Genomic DNA, 27,024 nt, shown 5'->3' on the forward strand with positions numbered 1-27,024 from the left:
AAGAAGCATGGCGCTGTGCTTGTGTCTCTGCTGCTTCCAAACACGCTTTCTAAATAATTCAGTTGTCTCTCATTGTTCTCCTCAACTGTTCCTTCCCTGTGATCCCCCAGAGTCGAAGGAAACAACACATCCATCCACGAGTGTGTGTGCAGCGACAGTATGTGCTTGTGTGTGAAGTTCCATCTTGTATTCTTTCTCGCATGTTGCGCCATACTTAGGGAATTGCATTGTCCAGCACCACCGGCAGCTTCTTTTGCCAAGCTGGTCCTCTTCATTGTGGTGCCAAGTTGAAGCCAGTGCTGAGGGAGCCCGGGCTGGACTCTGAGAAACTGCTGTTTGATGTGCCATCCGTGGCCTCGAGCCATGAAGTAGAGGGGAAGTTATGCACAACAGCCATGGCCTCAATCTGCTCTACTTCATAACTCTGACTGTTTGAGTTTCAACCCAGCATTTTTTGCTCTTGCAAAAAAGCAGAAGAGAACAAAATGTATCTTTCTTGTCAATGAAACAATTATATTTTTTTAGGAGATATTTGTCTTTTAATGGGAAGATTCTCTCGTGGTAGGAGGGTTTTATTGTTATTGTTATTGTTATTGTTATTGTTATTGTTATTACAACTTACCAACGAGAGGTCCAGTTCACCTTTTGGTTCTTGGTAGACAAGACCCTGACCAGAACCACTGACTGTTTAACAAATTGACATAGCTTCTTCTGAAAAGTGAAACTAATGCAGAAGTTCCTTAAATCTGAATCCTTTCTACTGGTCAACAGTGGTTTCAAAAAGAAGTCAGGTTGTATGTAATCTTATGAGAAAATGACTCCTCTTCCAACTGGATTTATTACTGAAGTAAAATGTTTCGTAATGAGTTTTTGGCCACTAGTTTCAAGGCTTCTTCAATACAACGCGGTGTTCATTTGGTGAATCAGTACAATAGCGTAGGCCTACTCTATTCAGCTTACTGTTTAGCGCCGTTTGCTGCTAAAGTTAGCAGATGCCGTGGACGCTTAAGCTGCGCTGTGACTACTAGCACTTGTTCTCCGTTCACCGATCCGTTCAACTTCAGTTTCAACAGGGCTGCTCGAAATATTTTCCCCATTCCCCACTTCTCTTCCTGATATTTGCCATTTAGAGCCATGTTTGTAGTATTTTTGAACCTTTCATTTAACCTTCGCTTTCTCTCTTGCGTCACAGTTTGAGTTTTAGCTGTAACAAATTATGGATTTACGCGTGACATGACTGCAGTTACAGGAAACCTTTCTGCAGTGCTCTGATAGTATTTTGTTTCCAAATGAACTCATTTCATTTTCAAAAAAACGAATCTGGGATTCCTCCTCACCCTACTAGAGGGAGCTCGCTAACAACCACTCATACCACAGTTTGAGAATACTGGCTTTAAGGTACAGTTACCCTGTGATTTACAAGCCACTACCAAGGTGTGCTCTAGGGTTCTCAGATAGTATCCTCACCAGCTCCACCCTCTTGTCCAGATATGGTAACTTCTGGCAGCAAAAAACGGCCATTATGTCAAACTTGAGGCTTCAAAACAATATTCCACAAACAAATGACCGCCATCAGGGTGGCCAGGACTCAAATCATGTCCAAATTATATGCGGGCTAATTTTGACCAGGTTGGGTTCTTCCTTTTTGCCCCAGGGCCTTGATTTTGTTCAGTACGTCAACATATATCTAATATCTGAGTGGATACAAGCCAACTCATTGTGTTGCTTCATCATCAATGCAGAGAAAAATGTGACTATTGAGACGACATAGAGTATGAACTATGAAGTATCTTTACTTTTGGCTGCTCATTAACTGGTGCAGGCACATCATGCCTCTACCGTTGTTGTTCTCTCTATTTTTGGGTCTGTTCAACTGCATTTTGGATGAGGTCTCATTATCCTTGAGTCTTTTTCGGACCAGTTGTGACTGTCCCAAGGTCTTTTTCCCATCATGTATCTTTTGTTGAAAATATAGATATTGTCCCGTTTGGGTAGACAGGGCTGTCCAAAATTTGGGACCCGTAAAGACCTTGAATACCAACTTATCCCTTCATAACAAGAAACTTGTCTCGGAGGGTCTATCATATCACTGCTTTTTGCGCAGATGGTCCTGACAGTTAAACAAGCTCTTGCTGGGGGGAAAGAAACAAGTCACTTGTGTCCCAGTTTGTTCTGTTGCAGTTGTCATCATTCTAGTGTACTGCTGAGGAAGGATACAAGCCTGAACCATCAGGATAGATCCACTCCTGTACACCAAGCAGCATGCTTTAAAATTCTTCCCTTCCTACCTGTCTTATTCATTACAAGGCCTGTGAAGCTGCCTTCATATTGTTCCACTGTTTGACTGCCAGCAGCTCCCAGGAGAAGTGTAAAATGATCAATATAATCCATAAGCAACATATATAAGAGGATAAAACTTATTAGCTACATAAGGGGCTAATCGAGAGAAGGCACAGTAAAAGACCCCTACAGTGCTGAAACCCACCCGTATTTCTACTTGGGTCGAAATTGCCTTTGGATGAAATCAATTTGTCGCCAGTATATTGTAGCATTGCACTTATTGATTTCTCTGGTGCACTCTCTGCGAGCTGTGAATGGACTATCTGGATTTGAGGGGACTGGAGGATGGGGTAGAGGAGGTCTCTGGCTGAGCAGGGATAGGACTCCCTCCGATGCACCTTTCAATCAAGCTTAGCTAAGTTATCCTCATGAATATGAAATATAAGGCACAGTCAATCCGGGAAAAGTTTAAGGATGGTGTGTGTGCATGGGGGTGTGTAGGAATGAATAAGAAATGTGAAAGGCCCTCTTTGCTTGAGTGTGAAAAGTTTAGTTGTGTTGTTTGTTTGGTATTACTTTGTGCAGACAAAAATCGGTTTTGATACCCCCCATCTGAGGGTAAATAGCTGGTTCCTAAAAGGTTGCCCATTTTTAAGGCTATTTGCATGTACACTTGATCCTCATGATTGCAGCAAAAAAAGAAGACGCTTCAAATAAGAAATAAGTACTTCTTTCTACCCTTTGTCGCTACAGCCAAGAAAAAGGTTAAACGGAGCCGCCTCCTGACATTTTCAAAGTTCCTAATCCGTATTTCAATGCACGCTGACCTGCAGTGTCTTCCTTCCTGCTTAGGCAAACATTTTCAGCACTTCCGTCTGGATTCACATGAACCCCGGGCAGCCTCTGTGCTTTCACATGGTAATTACAGCCTGCTTTCCTGGCAAAATAATAACAGCCTCAATAAGGAGCACAACACAGATGAGCTTTCTGATTTAACACATTTTACTGCCCCCCCTTCCCCCTCCTCCTTTCTCTCATTTCATCCAGTATCATTTTTTTTTTCAGATTTGTTTAGTGTTGTTGATTCATTTTTCTAACCACCCTACGCCTGCACCGCGTCTGTCCAAAATGAAGCATCCAATCTGAGGCTCCATCTGCTGAATGATCCTCTCTCGTCTCATGCATGTACACAAGCCTGTGTTTTACGCCAAGGCGTTATCCACTCCTTCATGGCCCATCTGCTCTCTCTTTATCCATCCTATTTTCTGTCTTTCTTCCATCTCTTTATCCCTCTTTCGTTTGGCAATGTGTCTCCCATCATATTTCAGTTGGCTGTCTTGATTTGTCACATTGATGCCTTTCACACAAACGCACGCAATCAAATGTTTGTACCATTTTGTACTGTATGTAACACCCATTTGAGCACTTGAGTCCTACTGTGTTCTCCAAAGCCTACTGCAATCGCTCGACGGGTACAACTCCGTGAACGTGCTCTATCATCCGCGAAACGTGTTCTGTTCAGTGTCTTGTGACGCCATGTATAAAGGATGGGATGGGGCAAGGTGAAAGAGATGATTTGAGTCAGTGTGTTTCCCCCAGACAAGGGACTGCTGAGGGGAGGGGCATAAAATTATGGTCCTCTTCTGATTCCTGTGACTTCCATTCACCATCTAACTATTAGGAGAAGAAAGAACAGTTCTGCCACAGGAGGCAGGCAAGATTGGTTCAGAGGACGTCACCAGAATTCAGTCGAGCCTCTTGCCTGGCCGCCCACAGACCTCGGGTCTCCTTCAATTGTGTGTCTAATTGATTACTTCCCATGCAATTACTCCCGTGTCACACTCAATATTTCAGCGCTCCAGGAAGGGGGCAAGAGGGACTTTCTTTTTTGAAGGACGACATTCATATTGTCACATTTGTGAGCCCCTAATGTGGATGGTGAGGAGGCCCATGTTAAATTGAAGTCCGGAACGGGCCATCAGTGGCGGTTGGTGTTAATTGATTGCTGTGTAATACCACTGCGTGACAGAGATAGTGAGACTTTTAGAGCCTATAGTTGGGTTTTGTGCCAGGGGAACAACAGAGCTGAATTCTTTTTAAAAGTTCCTGTCAGTAGTTTTGCTTGTTTTTGAGCTCCTTGAAGGACGGCGTTAATGATTCTAGAGAAAGATGGCTGATTGTTGAGTCTCATTCCCAGGTCGTCAAATACCAATGCTGGCTCGGACCAGCCACCACGTCGATATTTCACGACGATATGATATTTCTTCATAAGCAGAAAATCACTGAGCTTTATGAAATATTAATGGACAACAACAGCACAATATCTTTGCCAATGAAATATATATGTCTATGTATATATTAAATTGTTGAAATCTATCTGGAGCAAAGTTTTTGTTCAAAATTCCCTTGTGTCATAGCAAGCTCCCTTTTCCCATATACTTGTTACAGGACTTCACCCAACTGTGTGACAATAGCTGGCCCTTCTCTGGCTCAGATCCCAGGCCTGTGTCATGTGCACCCGTGTCCTGGCTACCAGATTTGGACCACCTATGGACTGCGAGGAATTTGGGCTGGGAGTGTACGTGGCCATGTGGCCCATCACTGAGCCAGAACAACTTTGATATGTGGGTTGATAAGTATCAATAACTATTAAAGAAACCATTATTATTCTGTCCCACCTTAAGTCTAACGCATTATCCCTTGTCAGATAAACTCTGTCACAATGTGCTTGAGGTTTCTGTCTATTAAAAGGCTATTTTTTCCTCACCACCATGCGTGCCCGTGAGGGAATGTTCAGTCGCTGTGAATTAAAGAGTAATGTCAAGATCTCCTCTGTTTGAGAAGTGCGTTGAGAAGACTTTTGTTGTGAATTGGCGCTATATAAATAAAACTGGCTTGACTTGACTAGATTAGCGCCTAAACCTTTCTCTCTGCTTGATACAAGGCGCAGGACAGACCAGTCCGGACAAAAGGTAGCAGGAAAACTGATAAGTACATCTATGTTGACTTTCCAATCAACGCTCCACCTTTTCCAATTACTGACATCAAATGGATGGCTGATACTAATACTATTAAAGCAGCCCTGGATTGATAATTTTAATGATTATTAGTCTCATGATTGAGGAACAAATAAGGTTGATGTCAGGCAATGATGAATAGTTGAACATGTAGAACATTCAAATGCATTGTATTTGAAACTAAATGTTAAGTAAGATGTGAGTTTAGATATTAATCAGAAATAATTAGCTTGTAGCTTTTATATTCAGGGGACCGTTCATGTCTTTTTTATAGATGCAAGCTTGCTAGTGTGTGAATACATCAGTAAAGTAGCGCTCACATGTGTAATATGGCTGTTTCTGATAAATAATTTACTTTGTGCAAGCCCATGATTGCAAAAGGGACCAGCTGAGGAGGACTCACTAACTATCCTCACTAATTATAAATATTGTCCGGCCCAAGCCGCCACCTCTGCCCCACCTTTAGTCAGCTAGAAACATACCCAGCCTTGCCTAAACATGACTGCATAGCCTTTATTACCAATTTTCCTTCCAAACTGAACCTCTGCGGCCCGCTGGAAGTGCGAGTCGACTTTCGCCTCATTAAAAGTTAAAGTAGGCGTGGAAGGAATTTTAATGCCAATTAATAATCAAAACACAGTCTTCTTCTCTCTTTCTCCAACATTTCCTTCTCCCCCGGGCTATGACTTAGATCAGGCAAGGATCTGCCATGATGTAGATGTAAACTGGCTCAGAGACCAATAGGACACTGTTCACTTAGTTGGAATCTCGTCTGAATTCTACCCTTTTGTTTAAGCAGGGGGAACGAGGGACAGAATGAGAATGTGTTCCTCAGCCACTTGAACTGTGAAATGTTTCAGACCAGACACTGTGTGAAGTGTGAAGTATGTATTGTCTGACTAACTCCGTCAAATATGTTTACATGCAATTGTGAAGCATAGCTCTCGGTTCTGTAAGCCATTCTTAATTGTGGTACATGATTTTGATGTGGTTTTAGATTAATACATGTTTTAGTTTAAGTCATTGATTTATGTGTGTAAGTCTAAGTCTATAGTTTAATCAATATCATCAAAACTAGACATTTCATTTATTTCAGTATTATTTATTGTGTCTCTTCTTATGGTACATGTCCACAGAGGCATCATTTGACACAATGCGTCGCTACTAGGATTCATAGCGCGGCTGGTACATAGTCAAACATGAATGGGAAGAATGGAAAAAAAACGTATACATATATATATATATTTCAATTTATATCTAGATACAGTATATATAGTCTTAACTGTCATGGACTTCCCTCCACAGTCACCTGTCCTCAACTGTCAAATCATGTTGGGATAACATCAGTCACTAGTCCATGCAAGTACAAGTGCTTGCTGTCATTAAAGCAAAAGTAGGACATACCAAATACTAATAGATCTTGAAATTCAAGGACAATTTTCAAACAAACATTCAACTTCTCACTCAAATTGTTAAGCTGACGTAAATGTTGCCCTCAAAGCTAAAAGAAACTTGACTGTTGGTATGTGACAGGAGTTATTGCAGTGCTAATAGAGTGGCGAAAGTGAAAATACATAGGTTGTGGGGGCCTCACCCTTTTTTGGAGAGACTCATAGGACCAAAACTTGAAAAAATGCTGATTTTTTTGATTGCACTCTACATAACAACCCTTTTAAACATGATGACGTTTTAGTCCTCTTCTCTAATGTATTTCTAATAATCCAGATAAACTTTGGTCAATTCATGTAACATACCTTATACATCATTAAACATGTAGCATTTTTTTGTGAAACCTGTGCTTTGCAAACTGTTTGTACACTATATTAATTCTAGTCTGAGTGTGTGAACACCGCCTTGTCACACTGCACATCATCTTGTTTGTATACTGTACCTACTCCTTTCTTTCTATATTCTGCCATAGATATGATTGCAGATTCAAAACAGACTCAAACTCACACTGTGACTGTCATGTTCAGTTTCTGTCACTGACTGTCTGTCATTGTGGCTTTAGCATATCGGCGCGGGGCTGTGCAGCCTTGACACGCAGCTCTTACTTTGATTCTGAAGGCCAGGCAGTGTTTCAGACAGGTCTTTGATGTCAGAGGCGCTCCGTGCTCATCTCAGAGGAGGAGCAAAATGAGTGGGAAAGCAAATAAAATAGGAGCTGACTGGCAGCTCGGTGGGTCTCAAAAGCCACTGAGGAACATGTCACTTTCTATCAACTTAGTTATGAGGCCTAAATGGACACCTGTGGAATTTAAGTGGTGAAAGATTTGACTGTTGAAGACCTGATATGTGTAACACAAATATAAAACAGTTCTGAAATCACCCTGACACCAGCGTTTTTCTCTCAGGAGGTTAGTGGACTTTTATCAACTTTGCTCTTCCCGTGTTATGTTAGCTTTGTTTTGTCGATGAATTAAAGTTTTGCCTGAAAACTATAGGCTCTAGATCTGGGATAGTGGTTCATCCGTTGGTGTTTAAGCATATATGCTGACAAGATTATTGAGTATTTAAACAGTTGGATAAAAGGCCTGAGATTTCCAGCCAATTACTGTTATCACTGAGGCTTTCTTTCTGTGAGTTTAAAAGAAGCACTGCTCCCAAAACCAATTTAATAACCTTGCCTGCCGACACACACATAAACACACGCATTACCCTCCAACCCTGCGACTCCTCCCCTTTCTCCCCTGGCAGCTTAATAATTAATATGCTTATTTTTTGCCTCTCAGGCCAAAGCCTTGGGTAAGTGGAGCAGATATTGATGGGGGCAGCGGTGGGTAATGGGACATGAAAAGGACTTTTCTGTTCATCTCAGGTCTCCGCAGAGATATGGTGGGTGTTACTGTATGCAACACCAGGCATGACCAAATAAAGATTTTAATAAAGCTTTCCCTGCCTTCTGTGCCACCTCTCCACGGTACATTTATTTGTTGTGGCGCTAAAAAAGATCCTGCTTCCATCAATAGCACGTTACCGAAGCTCTGTGTCTCCACATCTATCAGATAGTGCCTCTTTGATAATGTCCTATGCAGTTTTTTTTAATTATAGTCTGTTATTCCAACAACCAGACTTGAGGGTCCACTTTAATGTCCATAAGTAGAGGTTGGTTTGGTCACAGATGTGGTTTGAATGCATCTGCTCCACAGACAAAGTCGATACCCAGATCTGGCCCACACCAGACACCTCCAGATTTGGCTGACATGTGGCCATGGTGTGGCCTGCTTGTGGCTCAGATCTGCAAACAGGAGTGGACCGCCCAGGTGCCATCATTCCCCTCGGTATGTGGGCCAGATGAACGTGTCCAGTACAATTCTGCCATCTGGGTGGGTGAAACTGCAATTTGGCCAATGTGTTCAATCAAACATGATTGGTCAGTTGGACTACAAACAGACTACAAACTGAAACTAGAGCACGTCCGATACCAAAACCTTGTCCCTTCCCCACAGATGTTGTATGCAGATTCTTGTTTCTAGAGATTATTCCTTCCTCACCTCTGACTTCCTGGCCAATTGTTCCATGTGTGAATGTCAGATTGTCAGTTTCAGAGGTCACAAAAATCCTAGGTCACAGATCCCCAATTCTGCCTTTGGAAAAGTTGTCGACAATCTGAGAAACAGTTCTGATCAAGTAAACCAGGGCTTGAACCTTTCCCTGGTTTGACTCACCCGGCAGGTGCCAGCTGATAAGCCTCCTATGGCTTTGTCTAGCCCTCCTTGTAAACATTTCAGCTTTTATTTCATAGGTAAAAATGTTGGCTGTCAAATGGAATATAGTTCCCAAATTGTTAAACAGCTAAAAAAAACAGTCAAACACTTCACTTTTAGCTAACTTTCTCAGAGTGTCTCCTTGTGTCACCCTTGGCATCTCCCCGGTGTTGCATTAATGGCTAATAACAAGTCAAACCTGCTCCCAGGTGTGTGGCATCAGCGCTGACCTTCTAATTTCTAAAATGCTTATTCGAGACTTATCATAATATGTTATTGTAATAACTAATTTGCAGTTTTGGTAGACGTGCATGCTCTCACAGTGTTTTATAGTTTCAATTTAGATTTTCTCTACAGTCTTGGATGGACTTTCCCACCTTGGCTGCTGCACAACATACAAGTGCTGTATGCACAAAGTGAGAGCCGTGGCCTGTACTGTGTAACTGAATGTCTCTCAGTAGGCCTGGAAAAACAAGGCCTCAATGACGTGCTGTTGCCCTAGCAAATCGTGCAGTGACCGAGGCCAGCTTCCTCTGTGCTAAAACCAACATACTTGGTATGCTTGTGGTAAGATATGCTCTCTCTCCTCTCAGTCCTTCCATCTCTCCTTCTCTTTCTGTCTGCCTCTCTCAGACCCTGTTTTGTTTTGCCCATTCCAGAGAGCGTGGCTCATTTTAATTCAGCTGGCAGGCTGATCACACATCAGCCTTGATAAGCTAAGTGGCCCTCAGCAGCAGCTATTGAAGGTCCTTTTACTCTTTTTTAATCACTCACTTGTTTTGCCCCTTGATAATCCTTTCTGTCTTACTTTTTTGTCTCTTTGCTCATTTGTTTGCTTGCTTTTGTTTTTCTCTCTTGCTCGTAGATTTGTCTTATCTCAAGGTATTGTAATATGATTTTCTCCTCCTCCTCCTCCGCCCTATCCATTAAGCTCAGATTACCAGGGTTTTATCACAGTTTAAGTTGAAAATAACCCCCACCACCCTTTCCATAACCATTCTGTCATGATTTTATTTTTTCCTCCCCTCATCTTTAAGCAGATGCTTTGCCTTGCTCGGATGTAATTCCATAATCCCTAAATCTCAGCCATTTTTCATAAAGACTCACAAGAAACAATTGCATGAGGGATGGGCCAAATTTAATCAGCAGCCTGTGAATGCAATTATCTTGGCGGAGGAGAGGCGTATGTTTGGGGGATGGGGGCCATGGCCGACGCCCCCATGCCATCTACTATACCTCGGCAAAGATCTCAACAACAATCCTCCTTCAGGGTGACAAAGAGGATAAAAAAGGCACAAGCGATTGCCTGTATTCAGAAAACCTCAGGTAGATAAAACATAATAAAATGGCCTCCAGTTTGTCCATCCAGTGGACAAAACATGGTGAAGTGCCATCTCTTCAAGGACTTTCTGTCTCTGGTTGTGTACATGTGGTGCCCTTTTATTTTTTTATCACCCCTGCCCCTCAAACATCCTGAGTCCACCACTGCTCATGTGTTGTGGAAAGAGATACAGATTCAATGTAAATAATCAGATAATTACCAAATGTCTTCTTCTATTTCAACGTATTCAGTTTGAACAGTAACTATTTCACACATTAATCACTGGCTGTACTTGTCCAATGTCTCTTACCTAACATCATTGTTATACTCTTACCTGGGCACAATTCTACATCCGGACAGTTATTTCTTCTTCTGTCCCCTCAAAGACAGCATTTCTCTCATCTCTCGTCCTCCATTTCCATTTATTACAAGTGTTTTATCCACAGTCATCGCCCTTCTAAAGGCGATTTATGCCTCCACTGCCGCACATATTTTATTTATTTTTTTATTCTCAATGTCATGTATTTTAAACTGCCTTTTTAGGAGGTTTCGCAACTTGTTTTCCACCAAAACACTCGACTGCCAGGCAGGGAAAAATAGAGTTTTAAGTTTGAATGAAATAACAGGCCTTGGTGAGACTAGCAGTTTAAATGTGTGGTGTTTTTTTAATTTAGATGGAGGAGGTTGCTCATTAACCCTAAACAGGGCACGGTGTGCACACGATGATGCATGTGTGATGCTGTACACGTGATGCTGCCACGGCCACTCAGCCATGAATGTCAGTCGCCATGTTAAAATTAAATTTGCATTTAATGTGTGAGGTGCCTCAACATATAAACTTGTCTGCATATGTGTGTGGAGACACAAAGGCGGACACATACTTTACATACTGAACATATGTACTCACCAAGAAAACACTAATGTGTCTATCTGTTCAATCTTTAATATCTTATTCTTCGCATTCCGTTTTTTTTCTCTCCAACCTCCCGACATGGCATCATCCAGTTGTTTTGGTCTTAAGAGTCTTTTCCCTCCATAAACATTTGCATTTTTGCATTTCATCTCTTTCTTCCACCAACCGAACAATATAAGACACACACACACACACACACACACACACACACACTGCCCACGCTGCTGCTCTTGACCGGAGTGTATTCAGAGGTAGTCAAATCCCAGCGCTGCCATCTCTCTGGTGAACTACTCATGGAGCACTTTTATGTAGATGAATTAATGCAGTTGTTCTTTTCAGGTCAATAGTTAAACACATAAAAGTGCAATTACATTTGAATGGGTACCACCACTTCGCTGGGGGACTGCGTTAACAGTGTTAAAATTGCATGCCGTTCCCGTGGGAGGTGCTCCATCCATTGACCTTAGAGAAGATAGGAAGTTTGTGATGCATGCTGCGATACATTTTACACCATAGAACTATATTAAGGAACTCATTGGTTAATATGACACTGAATTTGACTTATTATTATATTCTCATTTATGGGAAGGGAGACCAGATAGCACAGCATTACAATCATCAGCCCTGCTTCAACATGAAGTTGTACATTAGTTTCTCTGTGTTGCTCAAGAAGACAAATGGTCTGATTTGGTGACACAGTCAAAAATGACACCAGTGTACATTGCCTTTTGGCTAAGTGTATGTCCTAGATATTACATTTTGTTGGCAGTTTCTTTGTCTGAGCCTTAGAGGTGCAATATGTAAGAATTGGCCACCTGTCAAATTCATGAAAACAAATAGAAGGCAGCATTCTTTCAGATCAAACGTTAACTGTAGCTAAAGTGGCTACCATTAGCTAGTTTGCTCAGTTAGCAGTGCAGCTAACTTAGCGTTTGGGGACCAGGGTAGTATTGGTGTTCACATCGCAAGCGCAGGAGCTTTGGATCTGTACAGGTTAACTAGCTGTTTAGCATGCTAGTTTCAATAAATATCTATGCAACACAATACATAGACATAATAACGTCACAACTGTTATTTCTTCACATTCTGTCAGCACTTTTAGTGAATGTTTAAATGATTTCAACTAAAATTCCCATTCCCCTAACATTCCCTTTAAAACCTACAAGTAATATTTTTGTTTTGTCCTAGTTGAGCTGTCAACTATTTGTGGCATCCTGGCTATAATATCTAAAATAAACCCTAAAAGAGCATCAGTTGGTGACATGTCATTAAGAACAGCCACATAAAGTCATTAGCATAGCTATGGAAACGGATGATATGTTTCGTGATGACCACCAACACATATGGTCAGTAGGGCATCCTTAAAATTAGTAGTTTTCACGAGTCCTCCTCAGTCTGTACACAGCTGTATAATGTCTTCTGTTGCACTGGAGGGAGCTTGGAGCTTTTCCAAACATGGCCCATACCAGGGACTAAAACTCAGTCTATTCCGGCCCTCACTTGTTCAGTGTTGACCATTCTTTTGTGGTCAGTCTCTTCTGAGTCCCTAAACCTTGGGGAAATGCAATGCAACATTTCATTAATAGTGGTATTAGTACTGACCCTTGTGGAACCCCTAGAAGTTACTTGTTTTGAGAGACGATCATCTATTGAGATAAATAAGTTCCTGTAACAAAGACAATCGCTTAATTTATTTCTGCATGTGCATGTATGCCGGCAGTATTTCACAAGTTCCCCCCTATGTTGAATAGTGCCAATTCCAGTGCCGGACTCAGGATGTTTGAGGGGCAAGAGCTAAAAAATCAAAAAGAGCATCAGTGTGCAGAAAGTTGTGATATATTACAGTGAATACAGAGGGCACTTTTGTCCACTGGAAGGGCGCCCTAGAGGGCACTTTACAATGTTTATCCACCATAGGGGCATCCAAGAGGGCACTGGGGGGGACAGACACACACGCACACTTTTATTTCCAAGTGTACGCTACAGTTTTGATTGAGTTTTGATTTGATTGACAATAGCTGTTTTCACATACACACTGATGCTCTTTCTCTTCTTTTCTTCCATGACTATGCACACACAAATGTACGAGACAAATCCATGCACTCATGCGAACATGTTTCCTTTCTTCTTGTCTTTCACCTCCATGCAAGAACAGACACACACACACATATGCAGACACACAGATACACACAAACACTTTACATCTGGGATCTGCAAGCATTTCCCTGGCAACAGTGGGGACAGGAGGGCAAGGATGGAGCTGTGCAGCAGCAGCAGATGATGGATGGGAGGGGAGATCACCTATTTGTAGAGCAAAGGCAGAGATTTGCTGTCCTGACATCTCCTGTCGACGACCGAGCAACTCGGAGTGCAGTGATTGACACAGCGCTGTGTGGCATCATGAGCAGTGTCTGAAAACACAGGAAACGTCCTCTCTTATGGCACGTTATTGGTTGTTTATTCACTTTGTTATCAGTCAGAGTTGGTTGGAGGGTGTATTCCTTTTTTCAGTCGGAGCGCTGATGGTGCATGAAGAGTCTGTGGTCCCTGAAGTGGGTCTTTTTAATCAAGCGGTACAATTCACTTATTCATTCATTATCTATTCAACCTTTGCAACCACATTTTGGACACTCTTCAAATGTTCTTTCTTTCTTTCTTTCTTTCTTTCTTTCTTTCTTTCTTTCTCTGTTGCTTTCTTTCTTCCTTTCTTTCTCTTTCTTTCTCATTATTCTTCAATAGCCATCATCTGTCATGACAGATGGACAGACACGCTGATGGATGACGGCTGATAAAAAAAGATGTCATTCATTCTCCCATCATCTAACATCCATCACTCCGAGTCATTTATTCATCATCTATCCAAACAGCGTGTACATTCTTTAATTTGCCCTATCATTTCCTCACTTATTCTTTTTAATTTATCCCACTTTTGTCATACATGAAGTGGTCCAGTGGTCTTTTTCTTTTTTTGGCTCCATTGCCATTCCATAGCAGCACCCTTGCGACGCCATCGACATAGCTATTGCAATTGTTGACTTCATTTGACGGTAATGCCAGACTTCTTAGTTCTACAGCTTCCCGAAACTTTACCAGAGTACCTCCCAGTACGTAGTTTTTTATTTATTATTATTTTTATCTTATTATTTTAATTAAGTTTGCCACTGGAACAGGCACTGATAATGTGTCATTCTCAAGTCATTCATTATAGCAGTTGCAGAGGGACAGCATAGCGGTGCTGACATCCCCTCCCACATTTTCCCAGCTCTTTTAAGGATTCAAATTAGTGACCTTCTGGTTATAAGATAAAGCATACTGGTAATTTAATTGATGCTCAAGGCACGTATAGTAATGGGAGCCTCATTACTGCCAAGCCTGAGCCATGTGTGTAAGCGTATGTGTGTGTGGTGGATGTGTGAATGTTTTCTCGAGCATGCTTCTTCCTGCGTGTGCACTCCTCTCTATTTTGGCATTTCTGCTGGTCTGTGTGTTGCGTGTAGCCTAGCAACAGCTTCCACCACTGCTGGGGTGTGCGGCAGGATCTGCGCCCCAGCATTTAGCCTCTTTGACCCAGAATGCATCCTCATCTTCCCGCAGAGTTTCTCCCCTCTGTTCCACTGAGCTGATAGCAGCGCTGAGCTGAAGCCAAGTTGAAGCTCTCGGAGTCAATAAGACGATGCAGTGGAGACCCGTGGTAAAATCCCAAGTCCCACTGCTAGAGGGGAGCAGAAACTCCTCTGTCTTTCTGATTGAATACCTGTCGATCTGCTGTAATTGCCTGACTGTTTGAGTGTCTTTCCGAGTCTCTTGTTGCCTTTCTATCTTTCTAACTACTGTCCAGCTGACTGTGTTTGTGCTCACTTACCAAGATGGTTTGTTTGTCTTCACGTTCATGTGTATCTACCTCCTATTCTTATATGAATCGATGATAGCAGTTCAGCACAGGGGTCAGTATACAGAAGAAAAAACACACAATTTGGGGATATTCGATAAAGCAGTCTTCCACTGGAGCAAGTCCACCATTTATTACACTGCTTTTGTTGTCCTAAATATTTCTTCATTAACCAAACCACACAACACTTATTAATTCCCCCTCACAAACTCATTAATATGGCTTTTTTTCCGATCATTGGCTTGGTATTTGCCTCCCAGTCTTAATCAAACTCATCCCCACACTGCAATAAAGAATACAAAAAAAAAATCACAACAAGCACTTACCATCAAAATAATTGCCTGCATACATTTGTTCTGCCTCCCTGAATTTCATATTGTTTCCCTCCAACGGTCATGCAGCCTGATATTGAAGATTGCCTCGCCTTTTGAAGCCATACACTCATTGAAGGAACGCTCGGAGTTGCTCTCGGGACAAATCGGGAGGGGAGGGGGTAGTTTGAAAACACGAGGTGTGGCCTAGTGAACAAACTAATTAAGACATTTCTCTACCCACTAAACAATCAACAACAGGATTTAACCATCGATCTCCCCCTGGCCACCAACTGCGCACCCACCAAATGTGCAAGCCAAGCATGTACATGTAATGAAAGAAAGGCATGGATTAGTTTCACATGTTATTGTGAGTATTATGTAATATCTATATTAATTATTCCCATGTTGGTGACAGAGGCCTTGGGAAATACTGTAACCGTCCTGGGCAAAGTGCCAGCAAGGAGCCAATTAAACTGTTATCCAGCGTCTTGAACTTTGTCAAGTCACACTGCAAATTAGTGTGTTGTGTGCGTAGTACATGTCCAAATGCACCATGGATCTGATGAGCATAAGAAGATGGCGGAGCCCTCTGGAGGGTGTTAAAGATCGCTTGTTGTGACGGTGTTGAACAGAGAGGGTTTTTATTTTTCAGTGTGTTTGAGAGGGTGAATGCTGCTTGCTTCCAGCAGAGATTAGTAGAAACACCTTGTTTCACTTGTTCATCACACATAAGAATCCTGGAAAATGTTTTAGACTAAGTTGTTACTAATTTATTTCAATTTCTCTTTGCATTTTTCAGGTTAGGTCCATGAAAAACTGTGCTTATAGCCCTGTATGATCAGTATGGCTCAAGTTTGCAGGCGTTAAGTCACATTTCCTTGACTGATGAATGGTGGACAACATTGCATAAAGGTCCACTGTCACTTAGATATTCAAATATCGAATATAGCAGAATAAAGTCTACACTGCATAGCCTTTATTCTAATGTCCTTCCTGTTCTTTGGCACTTCACTATACATTATTTATTTTATCATAACACCAGAGAAAATGATAATAGACTGATTCTGGATCAGTACAATAGAGCAAATTAGCAGATTTCTGGAAAAGGTGCAAAATGTCTCTCTGTGTGAGTCCCACATATCTTCGAGAGAGTGACAGCCCCCCACTGATTTCATCACTTTGGGTTGTTTGTTCGATTTCATGTTCCATTCTTCTTGGATTTGGGTTGCTATCATTCAAGAGGTTATACTGTATATTTTGTTGGTTTATTCTAGAAATCTTCTCCCAGGGCTACAACTAACAACTTTTTTCATTATTTACATGATCAATCATGAAGACAGCAAAACATTTTGCGAAAAATGCTCATCACATTTTTTTGTTTGTCTTTTTTAAATGATAGAAACCAATAATCAATCATCAAAATAATTGTTCTTTCAATAAGCTTATATTGATTATCTGTCTAATCCCTGCAGCTCCAGTTCAACATGTCCCTTTTTAACTTTGACCACCTGCCCCTCTTAAGGTCTCCTGGTCCTTGTGTCTGTCAGAAGGTCTGGTTGTCAAATATCGATTTGTCACACGTCATACAGCCACATAAGATAGCCTTCGACGTCTGTTGGAGACACACTGGTCCTTCAACTTATAATGTAAACCCATCCGTTGCAGTTTTAGTCACTCAGAGCATGTTAGGACGCAGTATGAAGAGCGAAAAGGTCACTCTAGGGTGGAGGTTGGGGTGGACGGATGAGTAAAACACAGACCGCTGTTCATGCCCTGTAGGACGCCAAAAGTCAACCAATCAAAAATTAAACCAAACCATGATTTTTTCCTAAACCAGGTAGTTTTGGTGCCTAAACCAAACTGTGACCTTTTCAAATTGTCAAGCACATGTTAGAAAGGTTTTATGGCAATCTCATACAGACACCAGAGGGTACATTGTGCGATGCAGAGGGGTGTGACAAATTGTGGCATTTGAAGACCTTGGAATGAGATTGGGTTGGATGACCAAGCCTCGCCTCTGGTTTAAATGCTAAAGCTAGACGATGATGAAACTTAAAGACTTCGCAATGATTCTCAAGAATGAAGAAGATTGTGGCTGCATTTTTTCGAACAGTCTCCATCTTATATTTTTCCTCAGGATGCCATCTGTTGAGGCTAACTCAGAGACAGACGGCTAGCTTGCAGTTTTTGCACCTTATTTACATATAAATGATGCTTTAGCTGGGATATTCATTATTCAACATTATTGAAAAAAATACACATTTATAAGGACTTATATGGAACTATGAACCATGGTTAAATATTTCTTGGATGTTTACACCTGAATCTGATATATTTTGCCTCCAATTACTATCCAACCCACCAGTCTGAAGCTGACTGGCCCCGGGATGTACTTGTATCTTGCTTAACCGGGGTTGAGACATCTTACTGGTGTTTTTGTCATAATAACTGCTTTGCTTTGTCTCTTGGTTTGTCCATTGCCCTACTTTGCCAGCAGCATCCCATTGTGCAAACAATTTGAATTTGAGACGCGGCCTGCTCCTAGCCGAGCGATATCCCTCCTGTGGTGAGAGGCAGGATTAATTTCTCTCCCAGACTCCCGCTGCACATGCGGGAAGATAGAGAGGGGGAGCTGAGGTTGGGGGGAGGGGGCTTGTGTAGGTAATACCACCAGCACCTATTATCCAAGGAGCATCATTTAATCGGGCCTTTGTGGGACGATATTGTATTTGGCTGTTTCTGTGTGGTGCTGGCAGGGCGCCTCGTGTATGATTATGTGTCTCATCGGTTTCAGCCCTGTGTCAGTAATCTGTTTGCAGGGAGATAGAGAACATACGAGCTCTGTAAATAATGCAAATCTGCTACTGGGCTTCACTCTGTCTTTCTTTGCTGCCATCCTTCTCTCTGTGGCTTTCTCCCATATTTATTTGTCTCTCTTTCTTTCTCCTCCCCACCCTTTCTCTCTCACATAAAAATCAGGATTAGGCATTCTCTAAAGTCCTGCACAACAATAATCAGAACCATCCTCTGTATCCAATCATTCAGCAGACTGTGCGTGTGTACGTGTGGCGAAAGGATTCAATCCGCGGACAATCAATGGCCCGTCAAGGCAACGCATATTACAATGACGAGACATGACTTTTTTTTCCCCCACCACCTTGATGAAATATAAAATTACAAACTCATTTGGGCTTCTGTCCCATACCAGCGCTTAAATCCCACACGGTTTTTATGTTGTGACGCCAGTGAGGAATAATTGATCCTGTCTGCTCCAGGCGTAGAAAGAGAAGGATGAGAAAAACAATGAAATGGGGAAAGATCACAGGTTGTAATAACAGCAATATGACACGGCTTTGTCCCGGCTGCCCTCAGAACGACAAGCATCATCACATTAGATCAGCTGCTCACCCCAAACCCCTGCCCTGCTATTGCCCTCAGATGAAGAGAGGATAAAGTTTCCGTCCAATCCGGTCTTACATATGTTTTGATTTCAATATGTCTTATATAGAATGATGGGTGAAAAAAGCTGGCAATTAAAAGAAGAAACACTCTCACACCCAGAAAAGTCCGCTGTGCATGTGTAATGACTGTGTGTTCTCGCTCTTCCCTGCAGAGATCCTGAGTGGAGGCGTGTACGTCGACCAGAACAAGTTCCTGTGTCACGCAGACACAATCCACTGGCAGGACATTGTCAAAAACACACGGGTCCACCCTGTGGTGGTGCCCACCAACAGCAGCGTCACATGTGAGTAACCTAAGAAGATTTGATTTGACCCAAACATTCATTTACGGGGAAGTTTTGCAGGGAGCATCTCTCCACACTTAGGCGTTTGCACTCATTCACACCTTGAAGCTGTGCAGTGAAATCACAGGCTAAGAGTAGGAGAACTCCATTAATTTTAGCATTGCACTGTAACATTGTTGTTCCCACAATGGGCATGTTTTTTTAAAAAGAACAAGAATCAATGCAGCAGAACTGAAAAAAATCATCTTTTTTACTCTGTGATTTCTTCTTCCTTGTAGAGACCTCACACTGATCACTTGAGGCAATGTGGCAGATTTTGCCACAAAAGGCTTTACATGCCATTTTCACATATGCATTAATACTTACTTGCAATATTAGTTACAGACTTTGAAGTGTAAAATTGGTCCAGTTTCCCCTTTTTTTCTGCTTTGCTCAATAGCACGGTGGCAGTGGCAACTTTCAAGTCCCAAGTCATTTCACTTTTTACCTACCCAAAGAAACTACTGACTACGGAAAACTAAACTGAAAACATGAAACAGACAAGTCGTCCAAGTCATCGTTACTCAAGTCAAGTCACAAGTCCTTAACATCCAAGTATAAAGTCGAGTCTCAAGTCTCACGTTATCATCGAGGGGCATCAGATGTACCTGATTTTCCAAATGGATTCACCTCGTACGCTTGTATTATTACTGCACATCATACACCACGAAGATGAAAAGGGGCCTTTTTTAAGTTGCTACATTTCAGAATTCCTTTCATGCCACATTCAGCTGCCACATTCGGTAAACTGGATGCAATGTTAATTTCTCACACATGCCATTGGGTAAATTTCTTGGCTCCAAAAAGGTGGATGTGGTATTCTGCTGATAAGGTTAGCTCAGGACTGCACATGTGATGACTCCTTTGCTTGAACAATGGACAATGAAAGTAGAGCCAGCTCTACCTGAAGTTACCTTGAACTCAAATTTACTCTGAGCAGACTCAAAACTAGGCTTTGAGAGGTAAAATCCACAGCAACACCATTTAAAAATTCAGTCTTTTCATAAAGCAGCGAAGACTGGTGAGTTGTGATGAGGAAAATGGCCCAAAGGAGACCCCTCGGCTTAACCTGCTCCATTCACAATAAGTTGACTGAGTGTGAGCAGTAAAAGATTGTCATCACAAAACCGCCCCTTGACCCCATTCTGTCACCGCTTACCACAACAATCCACAATGACTGCTCGCTTATGTCACATTAATGCCCCCCTGTAGCCAGCTGGAAGACATGTTAATAAATGTTTGGGATAATGACGGCATTAAACAGGGTAAAATAAACATTATTAATCTGTCAGGGGGGTAGAGGGGTGGCGGTTGAGGTGGTTGTCAGTGAAGTAAAGAAGCATTAAGTCATATCTTCTGACCTTTTTCTGTTCATTCACTGATTTTAACCTCTTAACACGCTTTGCCTTTGTTTTTAATTTAGTACTCAAGCTGTTTGACATTTCAATCTGTTTTTCTGTTTTTTCTTCGTGCCGTCTCATCTCGACCTCTAGAAATACAAAATGACATCATAAAAAAGTGTTATCATTATGGGACTAAATAAGGAGATAGTCTGTGCATATGTCCTTGGATTTCTTCTCACAGCGCTCACTGGAGGAAATGCAGATTAACAGCTCCGGGCATTAATATTCTGCTCAGTTGCCCTCCTTTCTGCAGCCCCGTTAGCCCTGGATCGACCCCTTACTCCTGTGCGAGTCCTCTCCTCCGCCAAAAGTTCAAAGATCTCCAAACCTGAAATCCACAATTGAGGAGATGATCTCCATTTCATTCTTTGGGGAGACGGAAGATTTGCGTTGTTATTACTTGTGACTTATATGTGCCACGGTCGTTGTCTTTATTGTCTTTTTTTCATAACACAAGATAATCATTGTAAAATCCATGTCTTGTTGATTAAGTTGAAAACCTCTCAATCTGTCTTGAGCCCCACATCAGCCCTCGGCATGGCATTTTAAAGGAGCACTATGTAGTTTTTGGAAAGATGTTTTAAATCAGAAAGAGAAGGATCTTCAATTACTGTTTTTTTATGCCTAAACAAACTAAATGAACAAACTGTCTTTGGTTTCATGACTGAATAAACTGAATAAACAAACTGACCTTAAAGGACAACACAATTGACCCTGCCACCTTTCTAGCTTTAAACACTGTTCCGGGGACCTTATTTTCCTCTGAGAACAGCTCTTTCATTCAGTTAAGGAATAAAACAAATATTTGAGTTTGTATTATGACCTCATTAATATTGTTAATTTTAAAATTCTGAGTTTGAAAACTACATAGTGCCCCTTTAACCTTCGAGGGCTGTTTTAGGAAAGCTGTAAAAAGATTATGGTGCAGGAAGAGGGGTGAGGCAGGTTTGTTCTAGGTCACTAAGAATTTATAAGTTGAGATAGTGAGGACCTTGGACACTAAATGAAAACTCTTTGGCTTGACTTCACAGGGCACCAGGGCCCAGAGGAGAACAGAGATATATCTAAGTGCAGCCGAGGTTCTGCACACTTGGCACCGTCAGACAACCACTTATGTCTGGCTGACATTTGTATTATTATCCTGTTTGTGCGCTGCTTTTCATACATTCAAGGTTGCCGACCTCTCTTTCGCAAGCACTGTCAAACTGCTGGAGGAGCGGGCTGGAGGAACAGAAAGATACAGAGGGAGACGGACTGTAAAAAGACAAAAAGAGACAGGCATAGACATTAAGTGAAAGAGAACCACAGAGGAGTGATGAATCAACGAGGGGTGGATTGAAGATGAGAGATGAAATGTGTGTTGGAGAGGGGCGCAGACGAGGAGGAAGAGGAGGACTGGGGATGGAGAGGCTCGTGTTGGGGAATAGAGTCAGTCTCGATGCTAATAGCTCTCATCTGGAGAGGCTGATGGACAGAGGACAGCACTTCTGCACTTATCCAGCCTCACTTCCCCCGCAGTCAATTACTAGACAGTCAATTAAGTCCTCCAAAAAACCCAGAAAGGCACTGGCTAAAGCTCTGAGGGTATGATGCTGCTTTCTGCTGCTGCTTTTATCTCAACCTGATGTGCGCTGGTTTTCGTGACGGGGCTGATTCAGAGTGGATTGACATTAAGGATTGTCTTATTCTCACAAAACAACCTGTACCAAGGTTATTTAAGTTTTTATGACTGGAGCAGCACGTACCAGCCAGGGGAGATGCAGTGTTGTTGCTGAAAGACTCCAGGTTTCATCATCTTGCTCGCATAATAATAAGAATACCTGGAAAAACACATGGTTGCATTCTAGTTGAGGTCGAAAAATGACTATGGGCTGAAATTAAACATCGTTATCAAGTGATTTCCTTTTATCAGTGCTGGCGTAACAGTTCAGTAATTCATTACTTTAAGCAGTAACAGAGTAATATAATGCACTTCTAGCAGGATTTGCAGTAATATTGTGATACTTCGCTTGACCGGTAATGTGTGCGCAGGGTCACAGCTCATAACGATGTAAATGTTTTAACTTTTGTCAGTATGGACATTCAGTTGTTCAGTTCCTCTAACGGAGACCAAGAGAACGGACAAATAATTCATTCAGATTTGCCAGCATGGTATGCAAAAGAGACGGAAAAAGTGGTGACTCCCTACATCTAAATTTAATTTATATCCCTTTAGTCCGTAAGGGTCCACTGATCGAAGAGATCGAAAAGTTTTTCATGAAATGAATCCAAGTTGTGAATATTGATTGACTAGGTTAATCTGAGGCTATAGTAGTGAAACAGTATTAACCTCTTCTATTGTATAATGTCTAGTTGTCCTCCTAGGCATTTCTTTCTGCAGAAGGTAATGCAAAAGTAGTGTAACGCATGACAGTAACTAGTAATATGTACATTTTAGAAGTAACTTGCCAAAACATGCATGTAATTAACAACACACCAATCCCATGAAATATACAAGTACCTCCTTGTGTTGCAGATCATGCTTATTACGTCAGATTCTGATTATAAAAAATCTCAAGCGCTTATTGAAATGCACTTAAGAGGAAGTCTCCAAGTACATTTTTTTATGTTGAAGGGAAAACGGCACACACACACACACACACACACACACGCACACACACATACACTCACAGTAGATGTATTTTAAGGTAAGCCAAAGGAACAGCCACGTCGGCGCTCACTATTTGGATCAATTTGGGCTGCAGTGGAGCGCTTGATGGCACACAGACTCGGCTAAACGCCTCCAGCCCATTTTAAGGTTCAACTAATATGGATTTTTTTTTTCTTTTTTTTCTTTTTTTTTTTGAAGAACTGTATTTTGTGATGAAGTAACCGTGTCCTTTGTGAACTTGTGCGCAGGTCAAAAGTGCCATCGTTCCTGTAATGGTCGTTGCTGGGGACCCAAAGAGGACCAGTGTCAAAGCTGTAAGTATGATTCTATCACAAGCTGAAGATACATCACCTGACTTTTCAGCGGCTGCTTCTCAGTTGCTTCTCAAGTGCAGTTTAGGACCAACATGAAATCCCTGCACCACAAAAAGAAAACTGAAATGACTGTGAGAATCCTGGCTCGCTGTCATATAAGATTCTGACCTTAATTGTGACATTTACATGTGTCAAAGAGGTGTGATCTGCCAGAGAAAATCCATAAATCATATGCCTTTCACTATGAATGGGAAATGATATGATCACATAAAAGCCGCTGTTGAGTTTTAACGGGTAATACGCTGATCTTTTCCGACAAAACCAGAAATGTAGCTCATATCCTGGCTGTAAAGTTCATTTTATCAGATCTGAAGCGGCAATATGCCTCTCTGAGATAAGGTCAAACAGTGAACATGGTCTTAAATCATCAAATCTGAGCTAAAATAACCCCAATTAAACAGGAAAAATCAAGATAAGATAAAACCTTGTACAGACACAAGAAAAAAAAAATATATGCCAAAATTGCGTTTCTCTATTAAATGATATTCATTGGTAGTTATCAAATTTGGTTTTCATTATTTTAGAGATTCCCATTAAAGTTCTGACTTTAACTGCAGCATTTAAATGAGGAAGTTATTCATATTTGCATGATTTTATAATCCAGCACAAAATTTACTCCACAGGCATACATACAGGCATTCGAAAAAATGATTAAATAAAGATATCTTGTTGATTCTGCATCATTTTCACACAAAAGGAAACATAGTTCAGGGAGAGCACTGAAGTTGGGCTTGTTTCAGCTGATTGCCCAGTGAGCCGAGATTTCAACGTGATTTCTAGTTATAAACTGGGTGATATTTGGTCCAAACGTCAAAGACGTCCCTCTTTTCAACCAGCAAAAATATGGTATTCATTTGGAGGTTTCAAGAGAGATGATATAGATTAATGTGAATGTATTTCCATATACTATAAATATTATATTTCCAAAGTAATATTGCATATTGCACCAGCAGTTGAAATGTGGTCTACATGAAGACGTAACTTCAACCCATTTAATGTTTCATATAAATTGTCATAAATATGAAAATATATAGGCTGGGAGCTGCTAACAAGAAGCTTCCACCTCATCGTAAAGGGAACACTTTTTCACATTAATGTCAAATAAGATATTGCACAAGTATTTAAAGCGTTACAACCTTGACTAACCCAGACCGGCACTTCAGGGGCAGGTAAAGTGGCTGTCAATCAGAAGGTTGGCGGTATGATACCAGTTTTGAACGTCTTTTCATGGGTGACCATGGCTGTTTATTATATAGTCCCAGTTTATGTCACTATACTATTCTATAAGTCATTGTGGCAGTTTGTAAGGTTTCAGGCAGGTTTTTCGGTTTGTACAGGTATTCACGAGGAGTTCCACCACATCCAGCACACACACACACATACAGAAACACCTAACAACATCCCCAGACCCCCAACACAACTACCACGAACTCTCCTGCTGGGACCTCCCGCCCTTCATACGAGCTAATGGCAGCTGGGAGAGAATGTGAGAATGATACACTACTGAGTCCATCAGCAGGGGAGCGCTCCATGTTATTCCCTCCCCTTCACTCAGCTTCTTTCCTAGACTCTCAAATTCTTTCAGTGTCTGTCTTTCAGATTCTATCCTGCCGTCTGCCTTTCTCTCTCTCACCTGTTTGAGAGTGCATTGTACAACACACACACACACAGAGAGACACACTCACGTAGCTTAAGGCAAATCAATGAGGTACCAGAGCTGCAGGCAACAGAACACCAATTGGTTTAATCCAAAGAATAAAGGGAATAAAAATAATAATTTTGCTTTTGTGCCTCAGGGTTTCAACAGTTTGTCTAAATTAAACCACAGAAGAGGTTGCTTGTCAAGTTGACCAATATCAGTGTCTTTCAAAACAGATGCCCATTACTCCTTGTTTAAAGGAGTCTTCACAGTCATGGTTATACAATAGTGTTAGCGTATAAAGAAGAATGACTTGATAAAAGTTAGGGAAAGATGGCATTCAGGGTTTAAAGAAACTGAATGGTATCTCCAATGTCAAAAGGCACACACTTGGCCTGTCCATCTACCCAGACCTTTCCCTGACAACTTTGCAGCACTAGCAGCACATCACCTTACTCATGCCCTTGCTTTTGAGGGGCAAAGTTCAGATTTGATACTAGTCACTTTGCAGATTTAGATTTGTAATGTATCAAAATGTGAATTATGATGTATTTCTATAGAAGCAACCCAGAATACATTTGTTGTACATTTCTACACTGTTGTATTGGTACTATATCTTAAGTTAAAGATCTTAATACTTCCTCCACAACTGGTCACAGCAGGTCCTTCTCTGGAAAACATACCTACATAAGTCATTTTTGTCAGGGCATTTGAACAAATGGCCAATGCTAGTGTTTATCTGTAACTGCACAGTCCAGGAGTTATAAAAGCCAGAACATAAAGTTATTTATGGCACATGGCCTAACTATCAAATGAAGCAGTATTTTTAGAATAAGATACCTAGTTAGCTAACAAACTACTTTTCCCATGGACAGTGTTGAGTATTAAATCTAAGTAAAAGTCTCTTTCATAGAGGTCTAGACATTGCCAATGACAAAAATGTAATATACTACTGAGAAATACTGTATAATCTAATACTGTTTTACTAGTTTCTAACCCAGTCGCCTTGTTGGCATTTACCTCTGTATCACTCAGCATGGTGTAAAAGATAATACTTAAATGTGCAATATGTAAGAATTTTAGTTGAAAACATTAAAATATTAAATAAATAGTCAATAGAATGTGAAAAGTTGTCCAAAGCTCCCGTGCTAGCGATGTATAAACTAACTTTCCCCGTTGCGCTGAGCTATCTGTCCGGACTGCTAGCTGCACAGCTAACTGAGCTCACTAGCTAACCACAGCTACAGTATGTGGCAGTTAGCAGTTACTCTAGTGAAATGCTGCCTCTCCCTATTTGTTTTGAGTATGAATTGGATAGGTGGCAAATTCTTACATATTGCACCTCTAAGTGTCAGACAAGATAAAACTATCACTCAAGCTTTGACATGGAGCGAACAGAGCGATGGAGGATCCACGGCACACTGAAGAGTGTTGTTTTTGCAACCTCTGATGAGTAAATTGTCAGCAGGGGATATAGAAAAGTATGAAGTCAGTGTCATTTTGTCTGCAATTTATCAATCTGCTGTCACTCTACAGGTGACCATCCGTTTTTCGTCACACCTCCATCTGTGTTTAACACACCACGTCACAAATGCACATATGCAGGGAAGCTGGATTTTCAACCATTTTAGACCATGCTTGACTTTTCTAAAGTTGATGAGAGCACACATAACATATACCACACACTTTAGACTCTAACTATAAATACAACACATACATATTCACACAGACAA

The 27,024-nt window shown here is 41.4% G+C and overlaps 1 protein-coding gene across 1 annotated transcript in view; it reads left to right on the forward strand.

The window, feature by feature from the left end:
• LOC141001985 (receptor tyrosine-protein kinase erbB-4-like) overlaps nt 1–27,024 on the forward strand; it is a 182,374-nt gene that overhangs the window by 38,185 nt on the left and 117,165 nt on the right. The window contains exons 4-5 of the mRNA XM_073473150.1: nt 19,055–19,186; nt 23,527–23,592. Of these exons, the coding sequence (XP_073329251.1) occupies nt 19,055–19,186; nt 23,527–23,592 (198 nt within the window). The remainder of the gene's footprint in view (nt 1–19,054; nt 19,187–23,526; nt 23,593–27,024) is intronic.

Source organism: Pagrus major, chromosome 9, assembly GCF_040436345.1.
Source record: "Pagrus major chromosome 9, Pma_NU_1.0".
Classification (NCBI taxonomy): Eukaryota; Metazoa; Chordata; class Actinopteri; order Spariformes; family Sparidae; genus Pagrus; species Pagrus major.